Consider the following 26,584-nt stretch of genomic DNA (forward strand, 5'->3'; position numbering starts at 1 on the left):
CTGCCATGGGCAGGGACACCTTCCACTAGACCAGGTTGCTCCAAGCCCTGTCCAGCCTGGCCTTGAGCACTGCCAGGGATGGGGCAGCCACAGCTTCTCTGGGCAACCTGTGCCAGGGCCTCACCACCCTCATGGTAAATAATTTTTTCTTAATGTCTAATCTAAATCTCCCCTTGATATATTTTTGTTCACTTCTTTTCTGGCCTCTTGGAGATTACAAGCTCATAGATGAAACACTGATTGCTGGCACTAATTCGGTATGCTTGGCTAGGACATGTGGTAGGTAATTGACAATAGAATTTCTTTCTGTTTTCCTTTTCAAAAACATGATGACTTGTGAAGTGATGCCACAGTTTGCAAGTTTGGTATATTTTCATGGGTTGTGCATGTACTGTTTCTACTGATAATTCTCATTAACTTAGATATTTGGTTGAGCCAACTGTCCGAATAATTGCTTGCTTTATTGTACATTGTCTTCAGTATCTTTATTTTTGGAGTGGTCTTGTCTTCCATTCAGTCATAAATACAAGTTTCTCTGTAAATGTAATTTTTTAATCTTTTTTTTCTGATTAACAAGTCTTTAAAAACAGTTGTTTTTACAATTATCTCTGAATGTTTTTATGTATATTTAAGTTTCCTTTATTTGCCTCTGTATGATTAAGCACAGTGCCTGTTTTATGCAATTCAGGTCCTCGTTTTCAGAACCGTTACACTAAATGCTGGGTGTAACAAGCTTTTCTTGCAGAGGGTGATGCTCTGGATGGGGAAACTTGCTGGTTGAACTCCACCTCGGCGCCGAGGTCGGGTCCCTCCGCAGCCATTAGCAGCCCCGCGCCGCCGCGGGGAACTACAACTCCCGGCGGCCCCCGCGCCACGCCGCTTCCCGCCGAGCTAAGATGGCGGCCGCCGTGGAACGTGTGGTGGGAGAGGCGCCGGCCGGCTACACGGGTGAGAGGGCCCGGGGTAGCAGGGAGGGAGCGGGAGCGGGGTCCGGGCGGCAGCGGGGTCTTTAACCGGTGCGTGGCTCGCAGCTCTGGCGGTGAAGTTCGGTGAGCGGCAGCGCTCTCCCCACTATTTGTTGGTGAAGGAGCACCAGCTGCGGGAAGGCGCCGGCACCACGCACCCCCCTCACCGCACCCTCTTCGTCCTCAACGTGCCCCCGTACTGCACCCCGGTGAGTGGGGCTGGCCTCGGGAGGGGCGGGGGCGCCTTACCGGTGGGGGGGGACTGAAGGCTGCGGGCATCGCCTCATGAGCCCGGGGTGGCGGTGGGCTGAGGGGCTCGGGCCATGCCGAGCAGCCTTGAGGGAGTGGGGAGAGAAATTGCCTCTGCTTTTCTGTAGCGCTTCTTTTCTCTCGTTCTCCTTATCAAGGACTCTCTGTCCAGGCTGTTCAACCGCTGCGGGCATGTCCAGTCTGTGGACATGTGTGACAAGCCAGGGCCCGGGGAGAAAAAAGAGAAACTGAACTCCAAGTTCTTCAACTGCAAAACTGTAACGGTAAGGCTCGGTGGGGAGGGGAATCCTGATGGTTAGAATGGGGAAAGATCACAAGCACTGGAGGGTACGATTTGAAACGTGAGACGGGAAACCATTTGGGGGCGCTGGGTGATGTGATTACTTATTTAAGTTTGCATTATCTCTTTTTGCTGTCCCGCTGCAACTTGAGGTTTGATTTTTATTATGTTTGTAGTGCAGCTCTTTGCAGCGTCAACAGTTTCTGTGGTGTATCTTGACTGGCATAGATATCTTCTGCTTTCAGGGATTTCGAGTGGCGTATGTGGTGTTCAAGAAACCAGCTGGCGTCCAGGCAGCCAAGGCTCTGTCAAAGGAAGGTCCCTTGCTGATCTCAGCAGAGAGTCACCCTGTGAAAACTGGCATTAGGAGTAAGTCAGCCCTGGCTATCTTCCTGCTAGCTAGTGCTGGGGAATAACTATGCTTATTCCTTCCTGAATCCTACCCTGCATGTCCCAGATTAATTCTCACCATTTTGTAGTGAGCTGGAAGGTGTCAAGTGATTCACTGCCCTGCTTTTATTATTCAGTCTTGTATAGGATGTTGTAGCCTGGTCCTGTGACCATATGGGAGAAGGGAGTTGCTTGGTATAACGGAAGGGCAGTTTTTTCCAACATCTTTTCAATACTGCATAAATTCAGACAAACTCTCCGTGTCTTACACTCAAAACAGAATCTGACTCAATAATGGACACCTGTTACTGAGTGCTGACACCCTGATGTGTGTCAGGGTGACAGCAGTTCAGGTGTGATCACTTGACAGGAATGCAGCCCTCAGTGCTGCACCTCTTGGACTTAATGCTAGCCTGCTCCTGCTCAGGAAGGTTGCAAGCTCTTCCTGTCACTTTCTGCTTGTGGCCTGGGGCACAAGTTGGTTGAGCTGTGGTGTGGGGAGGCTGAACAGAATGGGGAGAGCGTTTCCTTCTCCACAGCAATTCTCTCTAGAGCTGCCCAAAGGCATCAGACCAGGGCTTGATTCTAGCAGAGGCTATAGCTGACTTCTGCCCTCTTCCTCAGAGTGGATCGCCAGCTATGCGGCTTCAGTTGTGGATCAGGAGGAGCTGAAGGCTGAGGTGGATGCCTACATGCAAGACTATGACAAAAAGATAGAAGAGGTGAGGCCAGGCTGGGGAGGAGACCCAGCTAAGCAGTTTATTTGGGGAGAGGAAAGGAAGAAGAAAGATCTCTCAGTGTCCTGGTCTCAGTGAAAAGGGTGGTGGGAAACATGCTGGTCGGCAGGGTGTTTTTACTCCCAGTTGCCGGTGGGCAGTTAGGTCCTGGTTTGGTCCACAACACCTGACCCTTCCATCCAGGCCTTACAATACATATCCACAAATAAACTGGGTCCTGGCTTGTGTACAGTGTTCTGACTGATAGTTGAATGCCTGCTCTTGGTTCCATGCCTGCACTCAAATCTTGTGCAGAAGCAGGAGCTGTAGCTTTGTCGGGGAGCCATGCATCAGGCTGGCTGTCAGCGCATCTGCACTAAGCTGTCCCACCCTCCTGTCTTTACAGGAAGAAGCCAAAGCAGCCAAGGAGGAGGGCGTTCCGGATGAGGAGGGCTGGGTGAAGGTAACACGGAGGGGCCGGAAGCCTGGTCTGCCCCGGACAGAGGCGGCCAACCTGCGCCTGCTGGAGAGGGAGAAACAGAAAAGGGCCCGCAAAGAGCTGCTCAACTTCTATGCCTGGCAGCATCGTGAGACCAAGAGAGAACGTGAGTGTCCGAGCCTTCTCTGCCCCCTCCCTGTGGCTCTTGTCCCTTGCATCATGGTCATTTGTCTGTCAGTGGAGAGTCCGTCACTTGTATCCAGCTGCAGGTGAACAGTGCTGGGTGGTTGTACAGATAGCCTCGCCAGCTCTTGGGGCCTCTTGCCACCATCTCTTCTAGAAAGGGCTGCTGCAATATTTCGTGGGAGAGTGCACAGATCCTGGCTTTCCAATAGATGTCTCTTCAGCCTGCGCAAAAGCAGCAATTCAGAGGGAACAGTAGCCATTTTCTTCCCCAAGAGGGAGCTACAGCACTGCCAGAGAGGAGCTCCAGATTTCCAGCTTGACACTTGGCCCAGGCGCAAAAGTACCTGCTCTGGGAAGTGTGTGTCAGGACTGAGCCCCGCCTGGCGTGTGGAAGTGAAGCTCCCCAGGGGAGGGAGATCTGCTGCTCCCATGTGACCTGTTCTCTTTCTGTCTCTTTTAGACATTGCCCAGTTGAGGAAGAAATTTGAGGAGGACAAGCAGAGGATCGCGTTGATGCGAGCCCAGCGCAAGTTTCGGCCATACTAAGCTGTGCTGAGCTATTCCTTGCGTGCCTGGGCTGGAGAGGTTCCTATGGACTCCGTATCCCAAAGGATTTCAAGGAACTGAGGCATCTTCAGATTGTCCCTGCCCTTGGATCTGAAATGGGAGATCCCAGCAACTGTTGCTGAAGGAGAAGTTTCTTGCAATGGAATTCTGCTCTCCTGGCCATCATTTGGCCCTGTGGCATCACTTCCCAGGGTGCTCAGGCCAAGGGGCTGAGGCCTTTCCTGTGACAACTTGTATTTCCCTGCTGCCCAAGGCCCTCTTCTAGCTTGGTGAGAGGTGGGATTGACCCAGCACAGCCTCTTTAGGGGCAGGAATGGCTGAAGAACTGTAAATAAACTGCTGCTATGTTCTCAGAATGTGGGGATGCCTCTCTCTCCCCTTTGGTCTGCGTGGGGAGACCTGGAGCTTCTTGTATGCTGGGGTGGCAATAAAAGTCATGGCTTGTATGCTGGTGCTCCTTTGCACATTTTATCTGGGGGCGAGTTAGAAATGAAGGGAAGTGACCTTTGGAAAAGCCCATCTGGGAAGTTCCCAGACCTCTCGTCACAAGGAAGGTGGTTTGGTACAGAGTCCTCCCCCTTCCCTTAGTGTTTTCCTTGCAGCCAGGTGCTGAGGTGCTGAGTCTTATGGCTGTGAGTGGACCCCTACAGCCCTATCTAGCCTGGGCTCTGGGAGTTCCTGGTGTTCAGCGCTGTCACTAGAACAAGGTGAGCTGGCAGCCTGCCTTTGGAGGGGGCAACCAGACTCTTCATGGCCTGTTTTCTCTTAACCTGTCGTCAGCCAACAGGAGGGAGGTAAGGATGTCAACAGGCACATCTAGCTGTGGGGCAGTGCTTTTGCACTGCCCGCAGAACCTTTGTGCAGCTTTGGACTTAATGATGGCCTACCCCTGTGCACTTTGATCAGAAAGGGCCCGTTATTGCCCTGCAGCCTCCATATGGGTGTAGCCATGAATGTAAGGTGGAAATACTGGGAATTTCCACTGAGGTGGGTTAAAATGCATTTACCCTCCCCTGGAAAACCCACTGCCAATGCAGTTTCCATTGCATGGGGAGACTGCCAGGCCTGCTTGCTTCAGTTGGCTTTTTGCATCAATTTAACTAGAAGGCAGATGGATCCCAATTGTGCCTCAACTAAAGCAGACTGCATGTAAAAATCACTGCTTCCAAGATCAGTGTTTTAGCTGCTTGGGCAAACATCCCAAAAGAAAGGATTCTCCTCTAGAGTCAAGAAGACAGGGTTAACATTAGGAAATTAATCTTTATTTAGAAGGACAGAAATAATCTCTGCCAACTTTTCCATTACTGGTAATTCTCCCTGCTGCTTCAGATAAAGGATTAGTGACTCATTCCCTACGAGTTCATTAAAATGGCCTTCTGTGCTCAGGTGAGCTCTTATTTAAGCTGTTTTTTAAAATTGACATTTTTCTACAAGTCTCACAGTAAAAGGGAGACATGAAGGTCCTTTGCGCTAAGGCATCCACTGAAGTAAGCAGAAAAGCAGAATACATTCCTGTTTTCCCAGTAGCTCTAATTCTAGGATAAGACTGGTTGTACCATCCTAAGGGAGGAAGTAAGATGAGCCACTCCTACTGAGCTACAGCTGGTGCTGCTGCTCCTACAGAAGATGCCTCTGCCTGTATTGTTTTATTTCAGGGTGCAAGCTGGGAGGAAGCAAGGGAAAGGCCACTCTGAGCTTCTATTCCTGTACTTTCAGAGCTGGAAGGATTCATTTTGCCTTTGATAAACTGAGGTACTTTGCTCAGCTTTCCTTCAGGGAGCCCCTGGCAGACCTGCTTCCACTCTGCAGTGAGCCAAGGTTAGGAAAGAGTATCATGAAACTGATGTTGGATGTGAGGTAAGAATGGTGACAATTCCTCCAGAGCCTGCTTTTTAGCTCCACGTTCTCCTTGCCTGCTGCAGCAGTGAGGGCTTCCTAGAGCCTTGCTCTGGTGTTCCGCGCTGTCAGGAAGTTGCTGATGATCCCAGACACCACCTCAGGCTTGTTCAGGTGCACAAAATGACTCCCAGGTACCTCTATTAGCTGAATGTGCTGGAAAGAAAGGATGCAAGATGTGAACCAGAAAAGCATTCCCTCACACAAGCTGTGGGGCAGGGGGAAGGCAGAACAGGGCTGGGATGACTGGACTAGGGAAAAGCTGGGTCTAGAGTGCAGTAATAACTTGGGACTCCGGCAGCAAAGGTCAAGTTGGCTTCCCCACAGTGTGAGGGCTGTGCTATTTGCGACAAATTACCTAGTGGGGGGTGCCCACCGGGGCTGGCCATCAAGGTGAGCTGCTGCTCCCAGGTTGGGGACCTGTACAGTAGAGATGCAAGGATGAAGTTTGCTCCCACCTCTTTCAGGGTAGACTCAAATGCCTTCCGTAGGTCTTTCACAAAGTGATTTCTGGTGTCCAGCTTGTACGGTACCAAGAGTCCATCTTGTGCTCTGAAAAGCCACAGCAAGGCTCAGTACAGCACATAGTGTGTCTCCATTTGTCTTTGCTACTGTCTTGGGCAGAAGCTTTTGTCCCCAGGACAGGGAGGTGACAGAGACAACTGCTCTTTCTAAGCTGCTTTTAAACAGCAGGGATAGAGGGTCATACATGGCAGTCGGAGGGGCAGCTATTTTCTGTCAAACTATCTGTTCAAAACCTTAGGTGATTGCCTGGTGGTATCAGAGTGGAGACTGGTTAGATATTGCTCCCCTCCAAGTGCTGTCTTGTAATACGTCATTCCTTACCCCCACCATGTCTTCTGCCTTTTCCCCTCCATACAGCCTCTACATCTCACCTCCGTCCCTTTCTCCCTTCCACGCTACTGTTTTAAACTGGGTGTGCCCCACTTGGAGAGGGAAGTACCAGGGCAGTCCTCCTGGAAAAGCCAGCATTAGACCTCCTGCAGAGTTACGATCATGCTATCTCCTACTCCACGGCAGGTGATGGGACAAGATGACATCCCAGGCACAAAGGCATGTACTCTGTATGGCCTAGAGGACTTGTCCTCACTATGATGTTGTATTTCTGGATAAGCTGGAATATCCTTAAGAGTTTATGATTTCAGCAGACCAGGGATGCCAAAACTGCTCTTCATTTCCCAACTTCTAGCACTCCCTCTTATTTCCTAGAGAAGAGTCTTTTAATGGCACAACACAGACCAAGGCAGCCAGGGCCCTGCACATCTTGCCCTCCAAGGGCAGATGCAGAGGATAGAACCAGCTACCCACCCAGACAGCTCAACAGCTTGTGGGGTTCTGTGCAAACCACTGGCTACCTTCTACAGCTTTTCTCCCGGCCCTGGACACCCAAGAGGAAAGCTTGCAGGAGCTAGGTCTGGCCAGGGGCTCTAGGACCAGCTGGAGGAGGTAGAAGCTGACTGATTTTACCTGTTTGCTTGGGCAAGAGGTTTCTGGGTCTGGAGAAGGGGGCAGGCTGGGGTGCTGTGACCTGGGGAAGAGCTGGGTGGGCCAGGAGGAAAGCAAGGAGGAAAGCAAGTAGGAACAGTGTGGAGTGTCACAGGTTTGCCAGGATAGCCCCTTCCTGTAGGGCCAAGGGATGGAAAGTTACGGGATTGGGAGCGTGAAGGCAGGAGGACATGACAGGACTGGCATTTCCTCAGTCAGCCTTGCACCAGGGAGACCCAGCCTGAAAGCACAGCCTAGGCCAGAAGGAAGATGTTCTAGGTGCTCTCTGCGTGCTCTAGGAGCCTGCCCAGCCTGGGGCAGTGGTAAGGAACTCGGAAATGCTTCACATTTGAGGCTGTGCTGTTGTGCCAACTGGCCCAAAGGTCTGGGTGGCTGCTGCAGAGGAGGGGTTACCTGAGGGCTCCTTTCTAACCTTTACTCCCTCCAGCCAGGGCTGCAGGGGGGCAGCAAGGGTTGGTTTGGCTTGTGCCTCACTCACACAATGATGAGCACACGGTCCTGGATCTTCTGCAGGAGCTTTACACACTGCTCCACTGTGAAGGACTCTCGACTCTGCTGCAGATGCAAAGACAGGGAGAGCAGCAAAGGTCAGGGACAGCAGCTGGGAACAGGGAGTGTACCTGACCCCTGCTGCACTAGTGGCCCTCAAGGCAGAAGTGGCTATGGCCCCAAAGCTTCCATGCTGGGACATGACAGGCAGCTAGGCCGTGCACAAGAGTAGCTGGCTCTGCAAAGGTTCCTTCTGTCCAGCTGCATTTCAGGGCTGCCAGCAACACTGCCTGCTGGGATGCAGCACATATGGGAATGATCTCATACCAGAGAAAAGCTTTAAAAATCCCTTTACTAAAAAGGAGACAGTACACTACTCTGGCTTTCATACCCTGGCAATGGCACAGGTAGAGGAGGCCCTGCTCGCTCAAAAGCGGCACAAAGCTATCAAAACATCAAACATGCCGACTTTGCTCCACACTCTCCCCTCTTCCATGGGTGACCTGACAAGCTGACAGAAAGCATCCATCCAGCTGCTGCCTGAAGAGTTATAACGGCAGGAAAATGTGGCCATGAGGCCCTGGGGCAGAGGAACTGCTAGGAAAAAAAAAAATCAGTAACATTTTCCAGTGACTCTGTAAGCTGAGTCAATGTTTGAGGCTCTTTTAACAGCAGCATTTAAAAGAGAGGCAGGAATTAGAGATGCAGAAAGTCACCAGCTGAGTGGAAGCAGGGAGTGGACCTCCACTACAGCTGAGTTTTCTATAAGCTCAGAACTCAGAAGCAGCAGGGGGCACATCAGAAGAGCAATGCTCACCGTACGGACTCTCATGTCTCTGTTAAAAACCAGCCCTGGAATGAAAAAACAACAGAAGGTTTTCATGTCTCACAGGAGCAGGAGCTGCTCTGTTTCTTCTCCCCTTTGGGGTCTGCCCAAGATTTTTTGAGACAAGAGGATTAATTCAGATTTCTCCTTTCTTAATTTCTTTTCTTTTGGTGTTCCAGGACTCAAGCACCAAACCCAGCTGCTGGGAATGGAGAGCTCTGCCTCCAGACTTAATTGCTCCCATTCAGGCTGCATGGAATTGTAGTTAGGGCACCCTGTACCCTGTGGAAGACAATGGCTGTTGGCACTGCTCCCATCCCACACCCAGGTCTGGCCCAGCACTGGGATGAGCCCTGCCTCCACGCAGCCCCTTACCAGCGGGTGTCTCAGTTGCTCCTCGCTGCAGTAGGATTGCCCCACCCTCTGCTGTCAGATGTCTGTTCGCTTCTAAGAGCCTGAGGGAGAGACATGTGCTGCTGGGAAAGGGAGGAAGCGAAGCGAAAATGGCATGACAAGGTGACAGCGAGCTCTCAGGCTGCTTCAGAAAAGAGCAGAAGAAGCGGCAGAAGCAAAAGGTCTTGGTGAGATTCCAGGAGGACTTGAAAGAGGAAGTGCAGAAGCAGTTTCCCTTTCACATTCACGCAGCTGTAACTCTGTCCAAGGTGAGGGCAGGCAGCAAATGAAGAGGACAAATGGGAACCGACCTCTGCAATGCTGCTTCAGGGCTCCGTGCTCTGGGAGTTTGCTGCTTTGCCTCTAGACTCAGTAATCTGTCAATCACCAATCGCTTTGATTCTAGCCACGCCTCAGTGTCCTGAAACAAAGAGACATAGGGCACAGAAATAACCCCCCATTTCTGAATCATTTTACCCCTTATCAAAGGGCAGAAACGGGAATTTCACCCTTCAACATCCCTCAGAACTCCTACCAGTTACGGACATTAAAAATGTCCGTTTCTGAGGGAAAGGGAACAGCAATACTTAAAAGGCAAGGTAGGAACAGAAAGCTAAGCACTGCTGTGAAGAACTAACTTTTTACCCTTGCAATCTTTTCTACCCCTTCCTGCCTCACTTTCGAGCTGAGGACAACTGTCTAAAAGAACAAGGGAAATCTGTTATCTTTTGTCTCTTTGACCCTGGGCCTCTGTCCCACTTCTGCCAACCAAAGCCCAGCATCTGGTAGCGATGAGGTCAGGTTGGGAATGTAGCTTTACATCCTGCCAGGAACAGTAAAAGAGATCTACCCAGATCACCAACAAGCTGTTGGCAAAAGGCCAGCTGGCAGTTGCTTGGACAGAGGTTCCAGCTCCCTTTGTAGAAGGGTATGGCACAGACAAATGAATTTCAGTGCTAAGGGACTGTAGGATGTGGAGCACTACCAAGTGTCCCCCAAGGGCCACTCTCCACAGGGACCTCAGTCTATGCAACAAGAAGCAGATCTGTGCCTGCCAAAAGGAAGAGCACCAAGACTTGTGTGATCTGTCAGGAACTGGTCATATCAGTGCTTTCTCTGAGCAAATGAAAGAAAGAAAAAAAAAATCCAAACATCTATTTTTTATTTTAAAAAGTGAGGGGAAGTACATGTGAAATCTAACCTCTGGTGCTAGCAGAAAGCCAAGGTTTTCCAGCAGGATCAGCTTGTCCACCATCTCAGGATAAAGGAAACAGAACTGAGGAGACATGAAACAATATGAGGGAAAAGCTGAGTGTTGAGGGACGTCTTCTTCCTGCTACACTGAAGAGAGAGTCAGGGAAGGGCCTCTCCTCCCCTGTAATCCAAGTCCCACATAGTTCGTCCCTTCAATTCCCTCCTATTTGTTGTTCCAGCTGCAGAAATCACAAATCCCATGAAGAAAGGATGCTTTACTCACCATTCCTGCCACAGCTCCACCTGCAAAGGAGAGAAAAGTCCTCTGTTACACCCAGGACACACACACACACACCCGACCCCTGGTAACAGAAACTCCCTTCACGCACAGCAGGAGCTGCCTTAGAAGCAGAATGCATGTAGTACCAATGAACAAAGCCCCAGCTAGAGTAGCAGGCAAAGAGCAGGGCTATTGGCCAACTGGACTCTTGTCCTGTGCCATACCCATCTTCCTCTCAGGCAGCAAAGGCCAAGAAGCAGTTACTAGTTACACACTATGGTGTGCAAGCTCAGTGAGCTGCAGCCAGCACAGCCCTGTGGAGCAAAACCCAAATTGTGGCAAAACCCAAGCATAAAGGGGTAGAGCCTGGAGTCTGGTTCCCTTCAGCAAGCTCCATGAACCACCAAGAAGGGCCCTGCTCTCCTCAGGCTTTGTGGCCTTGGGGGAACCAGGCAGGAAGGCCTGCTGTGAATTCTCCTGCTACGGATCACCCCTCTTTGCACACTGCTGTTCCCTCCTGCGGCTGGAGATAAGCCCACAGCAAGACTGACCACTGCTTGTACTACAGGGTCCTGAAAGCAGAGGCATTTCAAACAAGGACACAGATTTCTGAATCCTCAAGCAGCAACCTGGTATTTGACACAATAAATATTCAAACCCAGCTCCTAGCAGTATGTCTTGTAAGTTAATTACCTACTCCTATTTCCACGAATCTCACAGCTTACAAGGACAAGAGCCACTTACCCATACTGTGACCCATCAGGGTGAACCGTCTCCACTGCAAGGCTATGTGGCAACAGACAAAAACAGACAGAGCTGCATTAGAAACTAAAGCAGCAGCATCTTGAAGCTTCTCCACCAACACAGGCCCCTTCTCACAGGAGGGCTTTTTCACTGCTTAATTTGCTTCCTAATCCAGAAATGAGGTGGATAAGTAGGCCAGTTTTAAAGAAAGAGAGCTTCCACCACCTCATTTCCTTAGTAGTTAAGTCACGCAGGTCTCAATCTCTCTCTATATGGCAAACAGACTACAGCAAATTCCCATTCATTGCCAGACACAGGACTGGCAGGAAGGAAAGGAATCTAACTGGGCAGCATCTGCCAAAGAGACCTTGACAGAGCATCCTGCTGCAGGGCATTCCACAAAAGCCATGAGGACACAGAGCCAGATCTGCTGTCTTGAGGGAAGTATGATTATCCCAAGTGAAAGCTCTCTGCATCATTTAGCACACCAGGCTCCAGTCCATTTTTAGAGAACCCCAAGAGGCTTATGGGAAAATACTGCTTCATCAGTGCTGCATCATCTGAAATGCACCTCACTGAAAGATATTTTACCCTCTGGCACCATTGAAGAACTTCCAGAGGCTCTTTGTATACTGAATGAGGGATGCAAAACTGCACATGCCACAACCTCCCACAAGATCAGCATAGAGGTGGACAGTTAAATCAGGAGTTATTAGGAGCCCAGTACACTTTGGCTGACAGATTTCTTTGTATGATACTAAAGCAAGCAGCCAGCTGCCATCAGGGAGAACCAGAAGAGTCTCCAACTTACACCTAACACTGGTTAGAGGTCACTGACTGATTACAAAAAGCCAGTCTGGCAAAACTATTTAGTTGCATTCACCACTTCGCTATTACTGCTTTTTAGTATAGCAACACTTGCTTCTTACTGTTTCTTCCTCTCACAAAATAGTGAGAAAGGGACTGCTTATTCAGTCTGTGGTCACAAAGCACAGGCTTATATGAGGCTGGGGAGAAGCAGAGGGAACCAACCAACCCCTCTCCTGGCAGCAAATGCTGCTTTGCTCGTCCTAAGGAGCAATGTAGCACCCTCTGCACAAACAGCCTCTCCAGGGGCCCTTCAGCTGCCCACCTGCTGCCACCCGGCGCACATCACTCACGTAATCCAGAAAATGGTAGGGGCAGCCAGCAGGTCGGTGGGATGACAAGCCGTGGCCAGAAAAATCCATTGCCACATAATAGCAACCTGAAAGGGAGAATGTATCAGATATGCAGCCCTGCAATACAATAAAAACCATCCTGCTGAGCCAGACCTACCTCTGGGGAGCAGTGGAATGAGCTTGTCAAAGGTGTTGGCATTGTCCAGCCAGCCATGCAAGCACAGCACAGGGTGTCCCTCTGCAGATCCCCAGGCCTTGGCTGCCACATGGCCCCAGGGCACAGGGAACTTCACCTCTGAAAACATGCCCAAAATAGAGTGCTCACAAGGTATGTCCCTGGAGAGAGCCACGTGCTCCGAGTAGGTGCCAGGGATCTTGTTAATGGCCCAGAGCTCTGAAAAGAGTAATACAGGTCTTTAGTAACTCACCAGCCTCCTGTGGTCTTAATTAGCAGCTTGCTGATTTATAGCTCTCCATTCAACATCCCAAGATGCCATCCCTGCCTGCCTGTTTGGGGAATCCTCTCCCCAGCACGTACTAGTGATGCTCCTAGGAAGAAACAAGCTTTCCCTACACAGGAGGAAAAAAGCCTCCTCTCTGTCTCTGCAGCAGCTGCAAGCTGAACAGAAGACACAGGAGATCTGGCAAGAGGGAACCACGCACAATTCCCCCAGCTAGATGCAGTCAGCCAGGCACCTGTCCTGGACTAAAAAGACAGTTTCAGGAATAAGGATTCTGCTTCCAGTACTACACTCCTCTTTTACCTTGTGCTTCTCCTCTTTCATACCACCAGTCGGCACCTTCGAGAGCACTGCCGTGGTCACTGCTGCCACACTCCTGCACCCTGGCATGGGATTACAAATTCACAACCTGCTAGACACCTGCTCGACCTCAAACTTGTCTCATCCCTCCCGATCTGCCTGGCAATTACAGCGCTAACATCTGACCTTTACTCAACCCCAGGCTCCTAAGTGAACCCCTCAGTACTACCCAGCCTCTGGGGATCTGCCAGGGGTGGTCTGAGTATCTTCCCTTCACCCCCAAGCCCATCTGACCTCAGGGTGCCTCATAAGCAGCCTGACTCTCCCTACCCCTAGGTCTCTCATGCCATACTGCCTTCCCAGTGACTTGTCTCGGGTCTCTATTCCCTTAAATAGCCTCTGAGACCTGACAGCAATTAAATCACTCTACTGCAAGTCCCTCCTGAGCCCGTATCTCTGTACAGTGTGAAGACAAAGGGGATGGGCTGAGAGAGAAGGCTGCTGTCAGGACTCTGAGACCACTTACCGTCCCCAACGGCCCCAGCCAGCTACACATGGGGACTCCCCTACATCCTTCCCTCGTACCCATGAGCCTGTTTAAGCTCAGCCCAGGAGCAGCCCAGTAGCACTGGTCTCCAGGGGCAAAGGTGAAGCTCCAAGGACCACAGCCCCGCCTGCTGATCACGGGGCTGTGTCACCCTTGGCCGGCCTGATCCTGACAACCATGGGCTGACTTCCTGGTGTGCCCATGGACCTGCCCCTTCCTCACAGACGTGCCTGAGAACCTGGGCTCCTGCCAGAACCTGACTGCCCTCCCCAGGCCCGCCCTGCCTGACCCCAGCGGGGCTGCGGCCCTAGGGTCCCTCCGGCGGGCAGGAAGAGCCGCTACACCCGCTCCTTCGCCTCAGGGCGCCCTGGGGCAGCTGGTCCTGGTCCTGGTCCTGGTCCTGGTCCTGGCCCCGGCCTCGGGGCGGAGCAGCCCCCGGAGCGCTGCGGCTGCTGGCGGCCGCCCCGGCCCCGCTCCCCGCGCCCGCACGCTGCTCCCCGGCCCCCTCCTACCGCTCTGTCCGGCCGGGACGGCAGAGCAAGGCCGTGGCTGGAGGAGACAGCCCGGCGGCAGGGCGGGCAGCCCGGCTGCACCGCCCTGCTCCCCGCCTCCCCGGGCCGCCCCAGGCCTCCGCCTCCTGCCGCTCTGCCGGCCCGAGGCCGTCGCGGCCCGAGGGAGGGAGGCAGGCGGGTGGGAGTGCGGACATCTTTGTCCCCCGTCAGCCTCCTGGCTGCGGGGGTCTTGCGAGGAAACGGGGCAGTGGGTGAGGGCCTAACAGCGCGGTCTCCCCTGCGCGGGGAGCGGTTCCCGGTTCCCCACCGCTCGCCACCCTTGGCCCTGCAGCATGGGGACATGCTGGCACACCCTCAACCCTCCACAGCATCACTCGCTGTTTTCCTCCGGACCCAGCTATTGCTCCAGTCACAGCAACCCAGCCCGCCCTCTCCTCCAGGCCCAGAAACCTCTTACCTGACTGAACAGGTGAACGCAGGGCAGTCTCCAGCTGGTCCTGGAGCCTCTGGCCTGACCCAGCTGCTGCCAGCTCTCCTCTTGGGTGCCCAGGGCAGGGAGATGCTGTGAGAGGTAGCCAAAGCCCTGTGTTTGGTTGAGGCTTAGTAAGCACAACAAGGAGTTAATGATGCCCGTGGGGTCTGCAGTTGCCATCAACCTACTTACTGAGCACGACAGGGACCTATGAGAAGTTGCAGTCATGGCAGTATGGCTGCATCCTTGGCTACCTCCAGCAGATGTGTTACTGACTATGGAAACTGCCTGTACTGCAGCAACACAGTGTGAGATGTTTTAACTGTGACCCAGGAGCATTGTAGCAACATCAAACAGGCTCAGTGCTTGACACCTGTGCTGAACTTCCATTGCTCTCTGATAGAGAAACTCTTCTGAACTCTTAATGCCTGCTGGAATCGTGTTGCTCCAGGGATAAGAGTCACTCTCCCGTGCTGTGACCCATCACAGTGAACTGACTACTGCGGGGCCAAGCTGCGGCAGATACACAGCAGACAGCACTGCCTTCCTTAGCTGCTGTATTCCTCTTCTTCGCAAACAGACCCCTCTCAGCTGAGGAGGTTTCCACAATTTTCTTCATTAGACCAGGGTTCAAGAAAGTCAATACCTGAGTATGGCTGGGAATACTGCTTTCTGGTGCCATGCATTCCCTCCAGCAGTCAGTCAGCAAGGCCTAACACAGACCACAACTGTTCCCCTTCAGTCAAGGACTCTGCTGTCAAATGAAGCAAAGTCAAACCATGCTGTGAGTAGTGGGATATCTTGCTGGAGCAGTTGGAGAGACAAAATGAATGTCTGTTCTTAGGGAGTCATTTTTATATTGGTAATTGAAAACTCTCTGCTCAGTTCAGCACATCAGTCTTCTAAATTACACCATACATTTTCAGAACAGCTTGCAAAGCTTGAAAGAAACCAGTGTAGAAGCTTACAGCCCTGCCTTTCCTGCCTGCCTCAATCTCACCCTGGCAAAATAGCTCTGCACCCCAGAAGTTGAAAGGTAACCTTGAGGACCCATCACCGAGAATCAATGAGAGCTCTGGAGCTCAGCCTACCCTGCGAGTGAGCCATTAGAAGGAAATCAGAATCTTATAGGCTTGGAAAATCCAGTGGATTGCTTTTTCTTAGCCTCCTTGGAGGAGGAACAGGAAAGCAGACCGTAAATGGTGGGAAGGCATGCAGAGGGAGAGAGGCCTCAGTGCTGCCTAAGCATCTTTCCTAGAGCTGTCAGACATGTGTGTCTGGTTACAAAAGGTGAAAAGCAAGGGACAGCTTGGCAGAACAGATTTGTAAAATGCACTCAATAATCAATCACTGCTGCTAATGTAGGCCAGGGCCTTCCTGTGAATTGCTGGGATTTTTTCACAAGTGACCAGAAAGTAGTGTAATTGTTAGCAGTGGCTGCTAGGCTTGTGATTCTTCTGTCTGTGACATAGCTCTTGAGGAAGAGGACCCTATGTCAGGAGCAGGGGGGATGTGGACCCTTTGAGGAAACCTCTGTCGTTGGTGAGACAACAGGCAATGGCCTGGAAAATCCATTGCCACTTAACTGCAATCTGAAAAGGAGAGAGAATCAATGTGCAGACCCGACACATGACTCACAGCCCATCCTCCTGAGCCAGACCCACTTCTGGGGATCAGTGGAATGAGCCTATCAAAGGTGGTGGCATTGTCCATCCAGCCATGCAAGCACATCACAGCACAGGGTATCCCCTTCACAGTCCCAGGCTTTGGCTGCCCCATGTCCCTGTGGCACAGGGAACTTCACCTCAGAGAATTTGTACCCACAGGCAACATCCTCTGAGTGCTACATGCTGACAGGTAGTCTCAGAAAGCTCATTAACAGCTGAGCTCTCAACAGAGCTTGTAGGTTGGTGCTGGTCACCAGGGTTGTTTATCTGGCAGCCCCAAACTCTACTCAGTACCAGGTTTTGGGCACAAGCCTGTTTGAGGTAATCCTGGGATCCTGCTGTAAATGCTGGTATGCGCATCACCACTCACAGGTCTTGGACTCTCTCCTGCACCATCTTGGGCCCTCTGCCCCACTCCAGCAGTCAGTAGTATCTGGGTTCTCTGCTTTGAGTCACAGAGATGACCTCTGGGGCTGACGTGGGAATGGTACATTCTTTAGGAAATTTGGACTTCTGTGAGCTGCATCCCAAGTCACTTCTGGTAGGAGGCTGCATCAGCAGGCACCTCATGGGAAAGGAAAAATTCCTCACAGAAATCCTAGCCATTGGTGACATGGGATAGAGCGGCAAGTGGGGACTGTTGCTCTAAGATGTAGCCCTGGCCCCTCCCTCAGCAGCAGGATTGCCATCTTATTAGCCAAAGCCGGATTGTTGAGATCTTCTCCAGGTCCTTCCTTTTTTCTCCAGTGCAATGTTACTTAATCCTCTGAAACAGCAGCCCAGCATCTCACAAGACTGCATATCTCCCCTGGTACTGCTTGGCAAACTACCCCTCAGGGGGAGAGCCCTTTGCATGATGCATGGCGAAACTTGGATGTCTCACAGAATTCATTCTGCTGCATCTGCTTTTGAGAAGTGTCACAGGCTACTGCAGTGGAGTTGCTGCCTGTGGAGGACCAAAGTAGACTCCACCTGGAAGGGTGCTGGGGTGTTGGCTGGGCTGGTGGTAAGAAAGGCTGGTATGCACAAAGAACTGGGCGGGAGTTAGTCTGAGATATCCTGTGTGCTTAGCAAAGGATAATTTAACCTCTTTGTCCTTGCCAAGGAGAAAGGGACCTGTAAGGGTGAACACTGGGACATGCAGAGCTGTTACGCTCCGCTGACTTGGAACAGCATTGATCAGTTTGTGCTAGCTGCAGATCTGGTGAGGAAACTTTAAGTACAGCAGATTGATTGCTACCAAGGGACAAATTCCCCATAGCTGGTTGGATTCAAGCACTGAAGTACTGACATATTGATCATATGGTGATTTATTAGTAATACCCCTGTACCCCAAACTCTCTTCTGTAGTTATACAAGTAAAAAAGCGTGCTATAGCTAGCTTAACTGCTTTCTTTCAGAGGACATATAGGGGATATACCTCTGTATAAAGGCCCACATTGTGAGCATATGCTGCAGTCATAGTGGACAGGAACATAAAAGTGATCACAGGACAACATTTATTGTGTAACCGGCCCCGGCATGCTGGCTCCCAGGCTGTGGGTTTGTGGGCAGCAAGCAAGACTGGGGTGCTGCCAGGGCCCACATAGCAGTTTTTCCTCTGCGACAAGGACCAGATGCTTCTCTGCTTCAGCAGCCCAGAGCAGGGCAAGGATCCCTGCGAGGAGAGGGGCAAAATCTAGTAAGTGCAAAGCTGTTGGTGTTGGGTGCATGCACTGCTTGGGCACACAGCAGGGTCGGGGGGAACAGAGAGACACTTAATGACTACAGGTAAGCCCCTACCTCCCCAGTGCATGGTTCCCTAATGAGTCTTCTGCACTTTGTCATGTACACTGCTTGATGTGCCCCTGTCTGAGGAAAGCCGCACAAGGTTGTGGAGGAGAAGACCTTATCTGCTAATGTGACTTGTTCTGAAAGGACAACAGAACTTAGGAAATGAGAGGCCTCAATGAGGGGCTGAACCACAGATCTGCACCACTGGACATTTCCCAGGGGGGATCCCCCTCCCTTGAGCTCTCCACAAACTTTGCTTGCTTTGGAGATGATCCCAGGGTTTAAATGAGCTGCCCATGTGGGAAGAGTTGAGGTAGGACACGAAAGTCCTGCCACCCCTGGGCTCTGCTTGACAGAGGCAGACCCATTAAGGTACCTTGTGTGGTGTGCTTTTCCTTGGGTTTTCCCTAATTTTGTGTTGAATTTCATTGATGTGAATGAGTTTCTGGAGACTGAAAAAGGAGCTGACATACTAAGATAAAAAATTGCTGTAATGGCTTAAGTTGGTTTCTCTCCCCTTGCTCCAGGTACGTGCCTATTGTGCTCCTTGCCCCAGAGCTCTCCAGCCCTGCAGAATCTGTGAGAGACAAATAGATGCTGGGGCCAATGTGATAGTTTAAATGGAAATCTTTGTTGAAGTTAATAAGCCAAGCTGTGAGTGGTTGAAAAAGTGGCGTGCATCTGCTCCAGGGATTAACATGCAGCAGAATCTGGATAGTAGGGCGTCCTGATTTCAGCTGTAACGTAGCTGGCATAGGGCTGCTGGGGTGTTAAATCATCCCCACGTGAACCACCGCTGTTCAGCTGGAAGCAGCCCCAGGCACACACCATGCATCAGCTCCAAGTGGTGCACATTTGTATCACTTTATTTGCAACTAATGAAATAGCTAGAAACATTTATTGCATATAAATTATATATGAGCACCCATCATACAAATAAACTCTTTCCTGTCTCAGCTTTCCATTTCCTTCTTCATCAGAAAGTCTTTTATATTTGGGAGAGATTGAGGAGTCTCTGCTGGTCCCCATCCCCTGGGCCTGTTTTGGTTAACTAGTGAGGCGAGCTACTCTCCAGGTCTCTACAAAACCCCCACACACCTTGAGAGTAACACCAATTTTAATGTGTGAAGCAGCATGGAAAGAGGAGTTTCTCTCCAGTTTTTTCCTAGACTTAACCTTCCTTCATTTGGAAAATCTGGCAGATTCCCCAGAGGCTGGAGAAAATAATAGCAAAAAACCAGGAGTAATCTGATATTTGTAATTACAGGCCTATGAGCTCTCTATTGCCCTCGGAATAAGAAAATAGAACATACAAGGATCATTTAAAAACAAGGGAAGAGTTCTAGTTAATGTTAAATCTCATGATCTTACGGAAAATAATCCAGAAAGCTGCTTGGGAACTTTTGGAGATGTAAGTTATAGGTTTGGTTTATGGATTTGGCTGATAAATGTAAAAGCTGTTGACATAATAGGGCTCCAGCAAGGAAATTGATACAGTCTTACACTGTGTTTTGATTTTTAAGTAACTGGAATTATACCAAATTAACACATTTTGTGGTAATTGGACTGAAAATTGACTAGTTAGCAAGTGTCAAAATGTTAAAGTTGGTAAAAGCACATGATGTGTGTTTTTAAAACAGCCCAATGGTTGAGTTACTCAGGGCGGGCCACTCTTCATGTCTGGCAGCTCTGTCTGTGGAAGAAGTGACTCTGGCAAAGGCTTGATTCGTGGTGCAGGAGCAGCTGAATGTGAGCTCCCAGTGCAACACCGCAGTCAGAAAGGCTAATTCCATCCTCAGATGTATAAGCAGGGAATACAGAGCAGGTGTAATGAGATTACATTGCAGGAGATTATATTGTGTCTGCTAATTTCATGGATGTGATTACTGGTGTAAAAGAATTCCCAGTTTTGCCATCTGTGATTCGAGGAGGAAGTTAACAAGTTGGAGAGGCTTCCTGCAAGAGCTCCCAGGCCTGATGAGGGATTGGAAGCCATCTTATGGGGGAGGAGCGCTTAGGACTGATACAATCAAAGCCTAAGTATGCCTATGGAGGATTAAAGTTTTGCTCCTCTAATTGCTGTGCTGCCTAACAATGGTAGAAGAAAAAAACAGTCTAGAGATGAGTTATACCTTTTATAATGGAAGAAGTAGTTAAACACTTGAGCAGTTTACTTAGGGTGGTGGCAGCTTCCCAGCCATTGGCAGTTTTTGAATTAAGATGGGACCTTTAACAAAACAACAGTGATTAATGTGACAGAGTCCTTTGTCCTGTGATCATCTGGAAAGCAGGCCGGTCTGGAAATTAGTCTGCTGCAACAGACACTGCTGTCAGATGGTACCAGCCTGCAGTACTTCTGCTACAACTGCTCTGAAAATTACAGCCCATATTTATACTCCCTTCCTGCCTTCTATGTTGCTTTTCTTCATTTAGAGGCTCAGCTTCCTCGGCTGAGGTAGCTCCTGCTGCTAGGTCCAGCAGTGACTCAGGACCTTTCTGCTATGGGGTCAGTGTCTTGGATCACTCCCTGCACTCCTCTGTGCTGTTTTTGTTTATTAACCCTGAAGCAGGTGGGCACAGGTGAGAGTTCAGTGCCTGTGTCCTGTGACTGGGGTTCAGCATCACTTCCCATCTCAGTGTGGGGCAACAAATGCAGGAAAGAATGGGCAGGGCTGAGGCTGCATGTTCCAGGCAAAGGATTCTGAGCAGAGGGCTCTAGGTAAGGTCCATCGCTTTTGGACAGCACTCCAGGAACTTGTCCTGAAAATGTGGAATAACAGGGAGAAACAGTAGGCTTCTGGCTCACAATGAAATCTTAACTGAGTACCTCCCTCTGTGTTTGGTGGGCAGCAACGTTGGGAGGAGTTATCTGAGGTCAATGTCTCAATGTCCGGCTGGAGACCAGTAACGAGTGGCGTCCCTCAGGGATCGGTGTTGGGACCGGTCTTGTTTAACATCTTCGTTGCTGACATGGACAGTGGGATTGAGTGCGCCCTCAGCAAGTTTGCCGATGACACCAAGCTGTGTGGTTCGGTTGATACACTGGAGGGAAGGAATGCCATCCAGAGGGACCTCGACACGCTTGTGAGGTGGGCTGATGCCAACCTTATGAAGTTTAACCATGCCGAGTGCAAGGTCCTACACCTGGGTCGGAGCAATCCCAGGCACAGCTACAGGTTGGGCAGAGAAGAGATTCAGTGCAGCCCTGTGGAGAAGGACTTGGAGGTGTTGGTCGATGAGAAAATGAACATGAGCAGGCTGCAGTGTGTGCTCACAGCCCAGAAATCCAACCGTATCCTGGGCTCCATCAAAAGGAGCATGACCAGCAGGTCGAAGGAGGTGATCCTGCTCTTGCGAGACCTCACCTGGAGTATTGTGTGCAGTTCTGGTGTCCCCAACATAAAAAGGACATGGACCTGTTGGAACAAGTCCAGAGAAGGGCCACGAGGATGATCAGGGGACTGGAGCACCTCCCATATGGAGATAGGCTGAGGAAGTTGGGGCTGTTCAGCCTGGAGAAGAGAAGGCTGCGTGGAGACCTCATAGCAGCCTTCCAGTATCTGAAGGGGGCCTATAGGGATGCTGGGGAGGGACTCTTCATTAGGGACTGTAGTGACAGGACAAGGGGTAACAGGTTAAAACTTAAACAGGGGAAGTTTAGATTGGATGTAAGGAGGAAATTCTTTCCTGTTAGGGTGGTGAGGCACTGGAATAGGTTGCCCAGGGAGGTTGTGAATGCTCCGTCCGTGGCAGTGTTCAAGACCAAGTTGGACGAGGCCTTGGGTGATATGGTTTAGTGTGAGGTGTCCCTGGCCATGGCAGGGGGGTTGGAACTAGATGATCTTAAGGTCCTTTCCAACCCTAACTGCTCTATGATTCTATGATTTATGGGGCCACAGAGCCCCAGGGAGCTCACACCTGAGTCCATTGCTGCAGAGGGTTGGTGCCTCCCTCATTTCCTCTGTTACTGTTCTGGGATGTTTGACATATAGGCCAGATTCAGAGGCAAGGGAACAGTTTGCAATAGAGTTATAAAAGGCTGTTTGTTTTCTCTGCAGCTGCTTACATCTGACCTAAATACCTTCCAGGCTATGCAGCCCAGCCTGGTGCTTTCTTTGAAAACCTAGAAGGTCACTGACTGCTGGGTCTTCCTCCCTCTAATGAACCAGGGGGATGTACAGAGCCCTAACGGCACTGACAAGTGAGAACTGCCCTCCCTTTTTTCCCCTCCTCTGTTTTTTGGAGTTTGACAATAATAAACATACAAGGAATTGCTGGACTTGTGTTCTCACAGAAGTAACTGTGCATGTTATAAAAACCTGAAGCAGAAATGGGGCCCATGTATGTGATTGTAGGGAAAGGAGATGGTTGTGCCCACCTGCCCTGCTTGGCACAGGAAAGCTCCATTCTTGAAACAGCAGCCTGAACAGCCACCAGCAAAGCATCCCACTATCCCACTGGGCTGTCTCTGCGCAGCACTGCAACTGCTGCTCAGTGCAGCTCAGCTCTGGGCCACTGCACTCTGTGAAGCCCAACCTCCTGATGGCAACTGCTGTGCCCAGGCTCAGCAGTGTGCCACACTCAGCAGTGTGCCAGCTTCTCAGCTTCGCCTCCAGCCCTGCTGCCTGCAGGCACATCGGGTTGCACATTGCCCATTGGCACCAGGAGAATGGGCCAATGTTCCCCACTGCTCCATGAAGCTCAGGCCCAGCCAAGGAGGATGCAGGAGCCTGGTGCTGGGCTGGTGGCACAGGCTGAAGCACATGAGCACGGTGGTGTCCATCACAGCTGCAGAGGGAAGCCGCAACAGCGGAGGGTTGTTGCAGACTGGAATGAAGATGCATCGGCAGCCGTGTGTGGGGTGCCCACGGCCCATGGCACAGTCATGGCTGTGGCTCCCCACCCTCCACCACATGCAGCATCGCTCAGTACAGGGGTGCAGCAGCTCTGTGGCAGAGGTTGACAACCTGCAAGCAGCGGTGCACAGCTCCCACAGCCGCACTAAGTCACTCTGCTCCGGGCAGCCCCTGTACCTTCAATTTCCTGGAAAGCAGTTTTTCTTCGATACTGAGAAAAGCCCTGCTCTTGGAGGGGAAGGAGGGGCCTGGCCACCACATCACACAGTGGGGCCACTACTTGTGCTAACTTTTCTCAGGAGAGTTGATCTAATACAACCTCTGCTCTCTCTAAACCACTGAAAGGTGGTTTTGTTTGTTGTTTTGGGCTGTTTTTCCTGGGGGGGGGGAGCAAAGGAAGGGGGCTGGGGGATTTTTGTGTGTTGGTTTTGTCCTCCTGGCTTTCTCCTTTTGTGTTGTTGGTGATTTGGTTGTTGGTTTGTTTTTGTGGTTTTTTTTTAATTCTTAATGTTTTGCTGTTAGCATCTCCTAAAAAGAGACTTCTAAGAAGTTATGAGAGGAACCATCTAGAAAGGGGAGGAAGGGTCAAAAGGGAAAACCACCTAAGACTGTATGCAGTCAAAGATTGTACATTTTGTACTGTTTGCAGGCTGGACTCGTAGCACACAAGAAGATCATGGCAGTCATTCCTTACCCACCCCCCAAGCATCCTTCCAGCCTTCTCTCTGTACCAGATCTCCTGCACTGCCTGCATCACTTCTCACGCCAGGTACCCAGGCCTGCCCCATGCTTTCTTTTCTCCCTTTCCTTCCCATTTGTTCACCTGTTGGGAATCCCTCAACTTATGTCTGAGCCACTCTGATCACTCCATGTCCAGGGCAGTTTGATCTCCCACTCAAATCCCATCCCAAAGCCAGTGTGCGCACCAGTGGGTGACAACACGTTTGGGTCTGGCTGGGGGGTCAATAAGGCACTGAGCCCCTAATAATCATCTGGAGTCATTCGTCATCTGTAGGTGATGCTCCAGCCCCAGCTGAACTTCCACTCGCAGGCTTGCTGGCTGAAGGGCAAAGCAGTACTCACACAGCTAAGGTGATCACCCATCTTCTCTCCACCGTGCCCTCTATGATCTCCTTTGCTTTTCTGTACCTCTTTTCCTTTCTTTTGCAGATTTTCAGTGCTTCATTCTCTCCACCTCAATTCTTTCCCTCACTGCATTACCTTTTCCCTTCCTCTGGGTCAATGCATACCTTTTGCTTTCCCAGAAAATCATCTTTATTTAGCAGTTTGCAATGACCTGCCCCCAAATACCCTTCTTCTTCTTCCCACACCTCCCAAACTGACAGGAGCAGATAGGCAGCTCATGGCTCTTTCTACCTTGTGCAGACCATAAGGAATTCACATGCTGAGAAAGAGAAGCTGTCTGGGTGTTACTGCCTCTTGGGCTGTTGGATATCCACATCTTTGAACTTACTAAAGACTTGGGGTTGGCTGAAGAACAAGCAGAGAAATTCCATACAGCAGAACTATGATACAAAGGTAGGATAACATCAGACCTACTGCCCTCAGCAGCTGGAATTCAGACAAACCTATTTGGAAATGGTTCATTCCGTCAACAACTCTATCAATTCATGCTTTCATATTTAATGTTTTTCAAAGTTTTAGTATCAGGGATAGTGAGGGTCTATGTATCCTTAAGCAGAGTTAAAAATCAGGGGTAGGATAAAACTTGTAAGGACAAATCCTGGCCTCTTCCTGGAAGCTACTACTCTCCATGCTGTCTGCAGCATCCTGGGCATCAAAGAAACCCTGTCTTTAAGAGGGATCCAGCTTTCTCCAGAGATGTACCAGTGTGCAGTGTTCAAAGCGAGTTGCTCATGCCAGGGCCATTAGCCTGCCTGCATCCCCACTGTCATTACACAGAGCCTTCCAGGTGGGTATCTGTATGCTGAAAACAGTTGGGAGAAAAAACAACATCTGTCCAATGGGGAGAGTGTGGGGAGTCTTTTGGTTCTAGGGAATTTACTTGCATTCTTTTTTTCTTAAGAGAACTCACTTAAAGGCAGGGTTTGTTTTTCACCTAGAACACATCCAGGCTTGGTTTCAGGCTAGCAGGGAAGAAAGGCAGCTGAGCATGGTTTAGTTGCCATCTCCTGCTTTGTGTCACAAGCCACAAAGCTACTTCAGCATCCTTGTGTTTTAAACCTATAAGGAAGCCACCTCAGATGTACCTTGATCCTGAACACATTTTGGGCCCTGTGAGTCAAGTCTGAGCTTTGAGAAACTGTGGTCAATGGTGCCATCGTGATTTGTCTGACCAGCTTTTATTGCTGAAGGGGATTGCTGCAATGCACTTCAGCTCTAAGTGCTGCGAGGTCACTGTCTCAAGTGAATAGCAGCCTTCCAATATCTGAGGGGGACCTACAGGGATGCTGGAGAGGGACTCTTTGTCAGGGACTGTAGCAATAGGACAAAAGGGGCTGGGTTTTAAACAGGGGAAGTCCAATTTAGATGTAAGGAAGAAGTTCTTTACTGTGAGGGTGGTGAGGCACTGGAACAGGTTGCCCAAAGATGTGGTAAATGCTCCATCCCTGGCAGTGTTTAAGGCCAGGCTGGCCAGAGCCTTGGACAACATGGTCTAGTGGAAGGTGTCCCTGCCCAAGGCAGGGGGTTGGAACTGGATGTTAAGGTCCTTTCCAACCCAAACCATTCTATGATTCTATGATTAAAAGAGAGAGGAATGAGACCCACAGTCTCCAAGCAATAAGGCTGGCTATTACTTTTTTGTAGGCAAAGATGAAGATTAAAAGACAGAATGAAACTAATCCATTTAATAATGTTAAGGCAAGGTGGCTGGTAGAGTCTATGAAGTCACCCAATAAATGCTATAAATACCCACAGAGGAAAATGGGCTCCCTACTAGGCAACTGTAAAGCAAACCACAGGATATTTTTGAAGCTGCCATCCAAAAATACAAAGAAAAGTGTGACAAGCCTACTTAAAAGCCAAAAATGGAACAGATAAGCACTTCATCTCTGCTCTGATTTAGGGCTCCAGCAGCAGGTCCTCCCACTGAAGCCTCCCTGAAAAAAAAAAATCCCAAACACAAAGTGCTTCGCCCAGACTCTTATGGAAGTTCAGAAATTCTTCTGTGGTCAGCAGCATCCTCATGCTTGGTTGAACGTCTCAATACTCAGTGGAACTTCTGGCAAGGCTGCAGATCAGATTCAGTGCTGTGTTTCTGACTGCTTCGTGCTCCCTAGCAATGCAAAGCAGCTGTAAAGCTCTTTTAGTCAGCTGCTCTACCCAGAGTTACAGCTGCTTTGCATCACTAGGCTGGTACACAGCAGGCAGAGCATATCTGTGTTTGGGGTTTGCATACAGCTTTCCAATAGGGCAATTCACCTGGCATGCACGCACCAGGGAAAGCATGCAGCAGCCTCAGCGAGGTCTGGAGAAAGTACGTAGGTGAATGAGAGCTCCAATGGTGCAACCAAGCCTAAATGCAGGCTTGGTCTTTAACAACTGTGCATTTTGCTCTGAATTACAAAGTTTATATTTTGTCCTATTACATCTGCTCACTCTGTATGCACCGTGTGGCGCACTATTTGTATTTCACATCATAACATTTTTGTGTGTTTTCCTTTTTTTTCCTGTGATTTCCAGCATTTTCA

General features: G+C 50.3%; 2 protein-coding genes across 5 annotated transcripts; one reads left to right on the forward strand and one right to left on the reverse strand.

Annotated features, from left to right (window-relative positions):
• The first annotated feature begins 809 nt into the window (after nt 1–809).
• Nucleotides 810–3,832, forward strand: RRP7A (ribosomal RNA processing 7 homolog A). Its single transcript, XM_057430784.1, has 7 exons — nt 810–948; nt 1,032–1,174; nt 1,373–1,498; nt 1,761–1,884; nt 2,530–2,627; nt 3,028–3,226; nt 3,707–3,832. Exons 1-7 carry the CDS (start codon nt 897–899, stop codon nt 3,790–3,792), a joined length of 828 nt encoding a protein of 275 aa, XP_057286767.1. The 5' UTR covers nt 810–896; the 3' UTR covers nt 3,793–3,832.
• A 1,670-nt stretch (nt 3,833–5,502) lies between these two features.
• SERHL2 (serine hydrolase like 2) lies at nt 5,503–14,224 on the reverse strand. 4 transcript variants are annotated; one of them, XM_057430750.1, is made up of 12 exons: nt 14,143–14,224; nt 12,480–12,716; nt 12,295–12,408; nt 11,163–11,204; nt 10,422–10,441; nt 10,146–10,220; nt 9,256–9,365; nt 8,927–9,006; nt 8,543–8,577; nt 7,715–7,791; nt 6,168–6,261; nt 5,504–5,865 (listed from the first exon to the last, which is right to left on the reverse strand). In XM_057430750.1, exons 2-12 carry the CDS (start codon nt 12,625–12,627, stop codon nt 5,749–5,751), a joined length of 912 nt encoding a protein of 303 aa, XP_057286733.1. In that variant the 5' UTR covers nt 12,628–12,716; nt 14,143–14,224; the 3' UTR covers nt 5,504–5,748. The 4 variants fall into 4 exon arrangements, with proteins under 4 accessions (XP_057286741.1, XP_057286733.1, XP_057286725.1 ...); XM_057430742.1 differs by lacking the exon at nt 14,143–14,224 and adding an exon at nt 13,782–13,911; XM_057430760.1 differs by lacking the exons at nt 7,715–7,791; nt 14,143–14,224 and adding an exon at nt 13,782–13,911 and having other exon boundaries at nt 5,735–5,865.
• Nucleotides 14,225–26,584: the final 12,360 nt, after the last annotated feature.

The sequence above is a fragment of the Pezoporus wallicus genome, unplaced genomic scaffold (genome assembly GCF_028554395.1).
Source record: "Pezoporus wallicus isolate ANWC-B61680 ecotype Strahan unplaced genomic scaffold, APGP_CSIRO_Pwel_v1 scaffold_3294, whole genome shotgun sequence".
In the NCBI taxonomy this organism is placed as follows: domain Eukaryota; kingdom Metazoa; phylum Chordata; class Aves; order Psittaciformes; family Psittacidae; genus Pezoporus; species Pezoporus wallicus.

What these genes read in the sequence shown, in the direction of transcription:
- RRP7A (XM_057430784.1), top strand. Translation starts at nt 897, where the DNA reads ATGGCGGCCGCCGTGGAACGTGTGGTGGGAGAGGCGCCGGCCGGCTAC. An exon ending in TGCCCCCGTACTGCACCCCG is followed by an intron (nt 1,175 to 1,372) that starts GTGAGTGGGGCT and finishes CTCCTTATCAAG; the next exon opens with GACTCTCTGTCCAGGCTGTT. An exon ending in TGTGAAAACTGGCATTAGGA is followed by an intron (nt 1,885 to 2,529) that starts GTAAGTCAGCCC and finishes CCTCTTCCTCAG; the next exon opens with AGTGGATCGCCAGCTATGCG.
- SERHL2 (XM_057430742.1), bottom strand. Translation starts at nt 13,833, where the DNA reads ATGGGCACACCAGGAAGTCAGCCCATGGTTGTCAGGATCAGGCCGGCC. An exon ending in CAGGATCAGGCCGGCCAAGG is followed by an intron (nt 12,717 to 13,781) that starts GTGACACAGCCC and finishes TACTCTTTTCAG; the next exon opens with AGCTCTGGGCCATTAACAAG. An exon ending in CATTCCACTGCTCCCCAGAG is followed by an intron (nt 12,409 to 12,479) that starts GTAGGTCTGGCT and finishes TCTCCCTTTCAG; the next exon opens with GTTGCTATTATGTGGCAATG.